The sequence below is a fragment of the Cyprinodon variegatus genome, unplaced genomic scaffold (assembly GCF_000732505.1).
Source record: "Cyprinodon variegatus isolate N-32 unplaced genomic scaffold, C_variegatus-1.0 Scaffold396, whole genome shotgun sequence".
NCBI lineage: Eukaryota > Metazoa > Chordata > Actinopteri > Cyprinodontiformes > Cyprinodontidae > Cyprinodon > Cyprinodon variegatus.
The window spans coordinates 528,332-537,442 of NW_015150849.1; the positions used below are offsets into that span (position 1 = coordinate 528,332).

The 9,111-nt window shown below is 39.5% G+C and overlaps 1 protein-coding gene across 1 annotated transcript in view; it reads left to right on the forward strand.

The window, feature by feature from the left end:
• Positions 1–708: 708 nt before the first annotated feature.
• LOC107092826 (testis-expressed sequence 2 protein-like) overlaps positions 709–9,111 on the forward strand; it is an 11,524-nt gene continuing 3,121 nt past the window's right edge. The window contains exons 1-10 of the mRNA XM_015387483.1: positions 709–1,967; positions 3,692–3,892; positions 4,231–4,510; positions 4,616–4,791; positions 4,906–5,106; positions 5,629–5,728; positions 8,041–8,170; positions 8,275–8,412; positions 8,503–8,712; positions 8,799–8,919. Coding sequence (XP_015242969.1) covers positions 765–1,967; positions 3,692–3,892; positions 4,231–4,510; positions 4,616–4,791; positions 4,906–5,106; positions 5,629–5,728; positions 8,041–8,170; positions 8,275–8,412; positions 8,503–8,712; positions 8,799–8,919 — 2,760 coding nt within the window. The 5' untranslated portion in view covers positions 709–764. The remainder of the gene's footprint in view (positions 1,968–3,691; positions 3,893–4,230; positions 4,511–4,615; positions 4,792–4,905; positions 5,107–5,628; positions 5,729–8,040; positions 8,171–8,274; positions 8,413–8,502; positions 8,713–8,798; positions 8,920–9,111) is intronic.

The following is a 9,111-nucleotide window of genomic DNA, read 5'->3' on the forward strand; positions in this document are numbered from 1 at the left end:
CAATCTCATGATAATACAATATCAAAAACATGTATTTTTGTAGTAATTACAGTAAATTCAAACACAAGGGAATTCATATAAAGTAACATATTTCAGATTTATTCATTTAATTATGTAGGCTTACAGCCAATACAAACTTCCTTAGAAAATGTGTTTTAATCGCAGTAGACAAATTGAAAACATAATTTTGTATTAAACAAGTGCTGACCAGTTGAAACAGTATATATATTCTGACTCTTGTTCAGGAGTTACCCTTTCAAGAAAAGAGACAGATGGGATATAATCTTTAAGTCATAGAACCGCATGTGATTTAAGCACAGTATTATTATAATAAATCAGATCCAAAAGTCATTTGACCGAGGACAAGATTATGTTTTGTACTCCTAGTCAGACATGAAATGATCATAACTAAAAGATACAACATAACATACCTGCAAAGAAAACAATGCAGTGTCGATAAAACACATCCAGACACAGTTGGATCAATTTATTGACGTTCTCAAGGGAAACTCAAATGCTGTGCTTCCCTGAGAAATAGTTTAAAAGGAGAAAAAAGGGAGCCAAGAAACAAGGGCAGTCAGGATAAAAGTAAAGTCCCTTTAAAGTCAATAAAGTGGATGTTCTATAGTTTTATTAGCCACATAAACCACAGATTAACATGTCTTTTTTTATTTCATTTGCAGGGTGAGTAAATAATGAATGAATAAACTGATTATGAGCAGCTAAACCTACGGTTTTGAATTAGTTTCTGGATTACATTCATCATGGAGGAGAGCAAGCTTTTTTTCAGCCTGGACCATCTTGATGAAGGTCCCTCTGTCGTCTTTTCCAAAGACAAACCACAAACCCTGGAGTGTCAGCATGATGTCAGTGTAAGGATGACTCTAGACCTGAACCAAAGCCCCCGCTCTCAACCCCTCTACCTGCCTCACTCTCCTTCATCTCCAGGCTCTTTATCCGATTTGACAGCATCATCAGCAGACCTCCTTATCTCCACCGGGTTGGTCAAATCCTCCTCCACAGACTTGAAACCAAAGGAGAGCAGCACTCTGAGAGGTAAGCCTCTCCTCAGCCTGGTCAAGTCCTTCAGTACAGAGATCTCGCGCCGGGGTGAGCCTGAGAACAATCTCTCAAAGTCTGATTCGAAGCTGCATTTGCATCCCTGGAAGCAGGTTACTCATCCAAAGATCCCGGAATATGGACCTGTAGCAGGGACGCTGAGCAAAACTGAGGACTTCGTATGTCCTCTGTCCACCTGCAGCATCTCTCCATCAGAGCCACGAGGCAGCTCCCTGATTGCTGAGCTGGAGGACACCAGGAGGAAGTTTTCAGAGGCCATGCAGGATCCATTGAGCATGCTGAGTAGGATCATGGGGGACGAGAGCTCTGGGAGCCCCAAACATGGTAGAGGGTTTGGTACAGGAGAGAGTCCAGCCTTCCAGGGTAGCAGTGAAAGAGACGGCAGCAGTGATGATCCAGATCTGAGGTGTAGAAAAAGAACAGACAATGAGAACAGAGCTGTGTGTGATGCTCCACTCAAAAAACTCCAAAAAGATATACTGATGCAATCTTCAGTCTTCCCAAAACAAAACGCCCAAAACGGTGACAAGCATCTTGAAATCTGTACCTATGGGGATGTAATCCAAGTGGAGGAGCCTCAGAATAGATCCACAGGGAAACTTCCTAAGACTTACCCCACATCTCCAGCGTCTTTCACAGGATCATCAATGCCTTTTTATTGGCTCATCCCAGTAAGTCTGCTGGCTTACGGGTTCTTTGTTCTCCCTCTGTCTCCATATTTAACCGGTCTGTCCATGGGGATTGCATGTGGCTTTATATTAGGCTTGTTGGTGGTCTTCTGGTTTTCTCCTGGACATACCCGCAGCAAACATGGGGCTCAAAGGAGGTCCAAAACCATGAAAGTGGATCCATCGGATGAAAAGCGCATGGATACAGAGATCATTGAGGTAATACCTAAGAGGCAATTTGATTAAGGTTTACTTTATTTTATTTATTTCTACAAGTTAGACTCGTTGAACTGATTTATGTTTACCTAAAGTAATGAAAAGAAAACAACAAATGTCTATCATCTTTAGAAGCTGTATCAATTTTAGAGTCATTGGTTTGGACAGTTTCATTTCTTGAAGAGAGGATTTCTAATTACGTAAGTGCAACAAATACAATCCAAACAATGTTGGTTCTTCTGGTAAAGGTGTGTGCACAGTTTTATAAGGAATCAATCTGTTTACTGCAACTAACATAATTTCCCACTTGTAATGAGTTTTTAAAATATGGTTTTTAGTAGTTTTCAGTACATTTTTGTTTCAAAATTATTAGTTTTATAAAGTTTTGGTAAATTATATTGATCTCTTTAAAAATCATCATAAAACAAATTTCTGGTATCATTTTTGAAGTTGCACAGAGTGCCGAAGATCTTCTTCTTATTTCACAACTTCCCTTATCCTGGCTTATAATTTAACCTAACACATAATAGACTGCAAATAATTCTGATCTCATATTGCAACAACATACATGAGGAGGATGAATAAGAGAAATAAAAAAAGAAAAACTCACTTTTTGAGATCTGCTGCAATCTTTGGGTCACCAAAGATCAATTACATTCCATCTAAATGCTTGTTCATTATATGGGAGGAATTTCATTTAAAGGAAAATCTTTTTACTACAACCACAAAAGTCATTTGCCAAACACAATTGAGGCTTTGACTTAAGTGGTGTGCTTAAGTCCAATTAGACCAAAACTAGGTCGGTCTAACATAAGACAAAATGATACGTGGAAAAGCGACTCATGCCGACTCATGATAAGTAAAGTCGAGCAAATATGATGTTGTTGACCTGTTCGTCTTTTCAAGGCGTTGGAACCTTGTTATGATTTCAAAAACTCTATGCATGGACTGATGAAAAACCTAAAATCTTGTTCAAACTAAGAACAAGCCAAAGAATAGGATGCTAATTAACTTAAAATTGGTTCATTAGACAAAATCAAATGTTTCTTTATGGCCACCTCAGTCCCCAGACCTAAATCTTACAGAAAGTAATTCAGAAAAGAGGACTCGGGATGATCTAGAGGAGTGCTATAATTGTGAATAAATATTCAGTATTACTCCTGGATTTATTAAATCTTAATCTTATCTGGTCATTACTGTTTGCTGCATTTACTCATTTAAAATGAAACATGGGGAGTCAAAATATAATTAGTTTTGCAAACATAAGTGATAAGTAGAATTGTTTCAGCTAACCTACTGACTCACAATGTCTAAGAAAACATAACCATGGCTGTATCTTTTGTTACCTCTGTGCATCTTCTTGTCTATTTGGCAACATAAAAACCAGCCTGCAACTATATTTTTGATCTTTGCTTGACTGATAGTTTCCCCAACAGGAGGTGTGTGAGATGCTGTAGGTCAGAGCAGGCCTTCATAGATAGTTTTGGAGATTATTTCTGTCTGAAAAATATCCTGAGCATGAATAGGGTCATAATGAATGCAGTGCACAGTTATCCAGATAAACAAAGCAACATTTTACTGAATTCTCCTGGGTCTCATGTTTCCCCTCCTGCTGAGCTGTAGTGTTACACTTTACACCATCGCTGAGACATTAGCACCAGCTCACAGCTTGATTATCTCTTGTCATGTATCTTTTTATAATTGAAATCCTGTTTGTTTATTTTCAGAGCTGGATGAATGAGGCCCACAGCTACGACCCTGATACCTTCCACCCTTCCATGATGCACTCAGTCTATGTGACGCTGGATGGCAAGCAGCTGCACCTTGCACACCCCCATGCTAACATCCCCCGGTGGGCAGCTTTTGATGAGCCAAATCACGAGGTCATGTTTTCGATCACCCGTACTTACCAGCTGGCTAACAGTAAGGTGAATACTTTACCAAAAACATCTAACCTGTTTAATATAGAGGAACAGGGCACAGACCACAGCGAGGAGTAGAGGTGACCTCTGAACTGAACTTTTCACACTGGCCTGTCTGCACATACTTTGTCATCTAACACTGGGGCGAAAGAGCTGCAGGACCCAGTGCTGATGCATGGACTAAACTTGACCTCTCTACTCTGCAGAGGATGCAAAATCTTTCAGCTTAATAACTGAATAAGCATGCATGCATCTATTTACCATACACAATGGAGGTTTAGTAAAACAGAAAAAATTTAAATGACTCATATTTGTTAGAGCCTGATACAAATGTGCTTCCCCAGGTGTCTCTGGTCCCTCCCGGTTTAGCTCGTAAGAGAATTTGGAACAAGAAGTACCCCATCTGTATCACTCTGGCTGAAGGAGAGCTGGGAGAGGAGAGCCTACCGGAAGGGCAAAAGGAGGATGAAACAGTAGAAAACTCCACCATTCCCAGCCAGCAGTCTCCTGCCACTCTGTATCTGTTTGGCCGCACAGGAAGAGAGAAAGAGGAGTGGTTTCAGCACCTTCTGTCTGCCTCGAAGGCTGCAGCCCAAAACCAACCAGATGCAGAGGAAAATGCAGGTAAAAAGAACATGTATAGCTGGTAAACACTATCTTCTTTTGATGAAGGCTCTTGCACAACATCAGGGTTCATTAACCAGCTGTCATCTTCTGTTTGTTACTTAGAAGCTCAGAGTGGAGGAGAAGCTGTTAAGGAAGACACAGAAGAGATGCCCGACTCGTCACTTAAAACAAGAACACTGTTGGACTACAGCAGCTACATGATGCAGCTGATTGACTCAGATCGATCCAGTCCCACCACCGTCAGTGCTGACAAAGGAAGCCCCTCAGCTGGCAAAAAGGTTCAATGGCTAATTAGCTTTGGCTCCAAAATTACACATTTAGACCCTGAAAAATTGTAATTCTGCAGCTAATTATTTCTTCCAGTTTAGGAATAACTCTCTTCTTTTGTGCAGAGCTCTGCTGAAGATCATGTTTCTGGGGGTGAAGCTGGAAGTGATTGCAGAGGAGTAACCGAGTCGGGCGGGTGCTCCACAGACGGCCAGCCCGCATGGATAAATTCCTTGGTGGGGAGGATTTTCTGGGACTTCCTCAGAGAGAAGTACTGGACCGATCAGGTGGCTCACAAAATCCAGAAGAAACTCAGCAAGATTAAGGTGAAGCTTGCTGATTTGATGTTGATGACCGTTGTTTTTTGGGGGGGGGTTAAAATTACATCACCCATTAACCAATCAGTGTACACCAAATGCTCCCAGATTCCCCGGTAGATCCATAATCCACAGATAGCTAGAGCAGTCAAAAAAAATTTTGATTCTTAAATATCGTATAATCATACTAGCTGAAAATGCATTCAAAGTTTAACATTGTGATAACGAATTGTAGGGGATTTAAAAAAAAAAATTGATCTGGAAACAAAACTGTTTACATGACAGAGAAAGTGTTTGCTCATGATTAACTCTTTTTGAAATCTAAGGCAGGTGGGATAACACAGAAGATCAAGGATTACTCTGCTTCACCTATTGCTGTTTTCCTGCTCAAACAATCCTTTTTAGTCTTCCACATGCACATATATTCATCCACTCTACATCGTTCCTACTCATTGGATACCAGCCTCTTTTAGTTTTTCCTCTTAATACCCCAACCTTATATTAAGAGATGATATTCTCCTCCTTATACAGCTGCCTTATTTCATGAATGAGCTGACCCTGGCTGATCTGGACATGGGGAGCTGCCTTCCTCAGGTTTTAAGCACATCAAAACCTACACTGGACCGTAGAGGTAAAGAATGCTTTATACAACACAAGAAACTTTCACATTTTTCATTCCTAATTTGACATGTTTCCAATAAGTAACTCGTTACTACATACATTAGGTAAGTTAAGGGGGCTTATTTCATGCAAACTCAACTTTTTAAACCTTCTGCCCAAACAAATAGTTGAATCTATGTTCGGGACTCGCGTAATACACACAGACAAACTGCAGTTTTGCACAGATCAGGTTAAAAGTGCATGAGGGGATTTGAAATTCATTTCAAGCTTCCATAAGCCTCCCAGATTTGTGAGTGCATGGTGTATTTATAAACTGGGTCATTTAAATTCTCTAAAGACTAAAATTATGTGCTAGTAGCACTTTTTAGCAATATTTTTCTATTTACGTCCATGTGAATAACTGCCACTGAGGGCTTAACCGCTCTTTGCTCTCGATATGTCAGCATAGCCTAGGAGAAGCTAACTTAGATTGCTTTTGCAGGAGAGACACGTGTAATGCTGTCGAAGTGTAACTAAACAGTCTGCTCACTGTATTAGCCATGAACATACATTGTTTAATACTTAAGGTTAAACTATTTTGTTTTCCTTATTTATATATATTTATTCATTCCTTTGAGCCTAAATTTTAAAATAACAGAAGTTATGCATCAAACTTTTTTAAGGGTTTACAAGGCATGTTTTACATAAACAAGTACTAAAATTTATACACAAGCTTACAGATCTAGTATTACTTATGCAGATATATTGAATATACTTTTTGTCCAATAGAAGAAGAATGGCTCTAGTTTTTCTCGTTGGCGTTCAATTCTGAACTAAGCCTAACCACTTATAAGCAAAAATATGAAGTTATGAACAAAATAAATATTTCAATTTACCAGTGCAATCATAGCAATATAATTAACAAGCCACATTTAAGGCATGGTATTTAGAGTATGCTGATTCCATGTAACCCTTTGCAATTACAACTTTGCACACTGACATTTCAGCGACAAATTTTGTTTCAACATGCAGTGCAGGTCTAGTTAAAAACCAGAAAAAATCAAAACTGTAAATGTTCATGCAACACTTAACACGGAGCACGACTGCAGGGAACCTGGCTTATGGTTACAATGCAAGGTTTAAAAGCAGTGAAATATTAACCTATGCTCATTTCCTGATGATTTCACCATATTATATAATGCAAGGCCAAACTGTGAGGCAACATTTAATATGTGTGTAGTGGGACAGAGGCTTGTTATGTGGGTTAGATAGGAAAACACAACATTAATATTCTATTGTACTCAATCCAGTTTCAGAAATAATGAGGTATTGAATAAATGTGCGCAAAATATATTATAATAGGTTGGTTCTTCTAGAGTAGCCTTTTAATTTATCACCGTCCAGCTTTTTGTCGTAGTGGGAAATATATTTTCCCCAACATCGCTTTATATTGATTTAGCTGCTTTAAACTTTAATGTATATATGGGCAAGTTTAGGTCAGCAGATGTTGTCTTCCTAAGGAAAACACTCACTTAAAAGGCTTGTTCTCTTGTCTTCCCACCTGGGGGCTTGTTTTTATTTGTGAAACTCTGAACAAAATGTAGGCCATGGCTACTTGAGTCAAAACACATTGTTATCGGAAACTGAAAGTACAGAACAGACAGTAAAAAACAAACATAACATCTCCTTGTTTGTTAGACTAATTCCAAACTTGAATAACATGACAGGCAATCTGGAAGACCAGAAATACGGATATTTAAATATGCCTGAGGATTTTTGCCTGAGTGAGGCAAAACAAAAAAGTAGGAGGAGAAATAGATATTAGAGAGAAGGAACAGCCATAACAGAGAGATTTAGAAAACAATAAAAGGGAATAGATAATAGATTTAGGGTTTTTTAGTGAGGGAATGCCTTATTATAATGTTTTAGGAGTTAAGCCACAACTAGTTAAATTGTTTATAGTATGATACCAGAACACGGAAGCCATATTCTTGATTAATGGAGAACAAAACCAAACATTTTGATAGTTATTTAAAAAAAGGTATTCTATTTCTTTTTTTTAGAAAGTAAAACTAGTTCACTTGGTTGGAACAGTCATGATCTGTTGTGTAACAAATAGAAACGCAGATTTTCATGATCTCATTTAGTAAAGTGATTAGCAACCTTCTTAATCAAGCTTTACCAACCATGACATAACATCACGTCACTGGTCTAGCAGTTGCAGCCAGTTCAGATCCAGAGGAGCTTTTGGTTCATGCTCCAAAACAAGCATAGATTAAAGTCCATTAAAAACCCTGTGGATCAGCATTGTCGCTGCTCTTCATTCTTCTTTTTTTTCTCCAGGTTTGTGGCTGGACCTGGAGCTGGTGTACACAGGCTGCCTTCAGATGACCCTGGAGACTAAGATGAACCTGGGTAAGCTGGGAAAAGAGGGAGAGGAAGAAGCTCACATTTCTGAAAACCTGCAAATGGGGTGAGCCTCTGTGGAAAAGGTCCCATGAAACACGTTTGGGCTTAGAAAAGAAAATAAATCAGAACTCAAAGGTCTTCAGCAACCCCTACAACTTTTTCTTTCAGCTCTAAGCCTAAGCTGTGTATATTGGTAGACAGCGATGAAGAGTCCTCCAGTGCTGCGTCTTCTGATGAAGAGGAAACACCCCTATCTGATCCACAGAGTTCACTGGTTGATAAGAATGCTCCTGTAGGAGCTGATGGGTAAATCTCAGCTATGAACATTGTTGAATTATGGATGAATAGCAGATCAGTTGTCCTTAAGCACACCTGTGTGGTTTTTACCCATTACAGGCATGCAGGTGGTCGTAAAGGCAGGAAAATCCTGAGATTTGTGGACAAGATAACAAAATCCAAATACTTCCAAAAGGCCACAGAAAATGAGTACATCAAGAAGAAAATAGCTGAGGTCTCCAACATGCCCCTAATACTCAGTGTGGAAGTCCTGGAGCTTTCTGGATCACTGACCATCAACATACCCCCTCCTCCTACTGATAGGATATGGTACTCAATCTTTATATTCATAAATGCTTTTCTTGTGCATATGGGACAGCTTCTCTGTCATGTTCCTAACATTTTTCTGGTTTCAGGTACAGTTTCCGAGTGCCTCCCAGGTTAGACCTCTATGTACGCCCCATGCTGGGTGAGAGGGAAGTTACCTTCACTCATGTGACAGAGTGGATTGAGAAAAAACTGCAGTGTGAGTTCCAGGTCAGTCCTTCAATCCATGGGCGTAGGTTTGCATAGGGACCATAGGGACATGTCCCTACCAAAATTTTGGATGGACCTATTTGTCCCTACCTATAATTGGATGTGAACAACATGTTTATAATTTACTATACAGCAGCCGCTTCTTTTCCTCTCGCAGCTTCTCTGCCTGGTAGCTGCAGCTGCCTGCTCTTT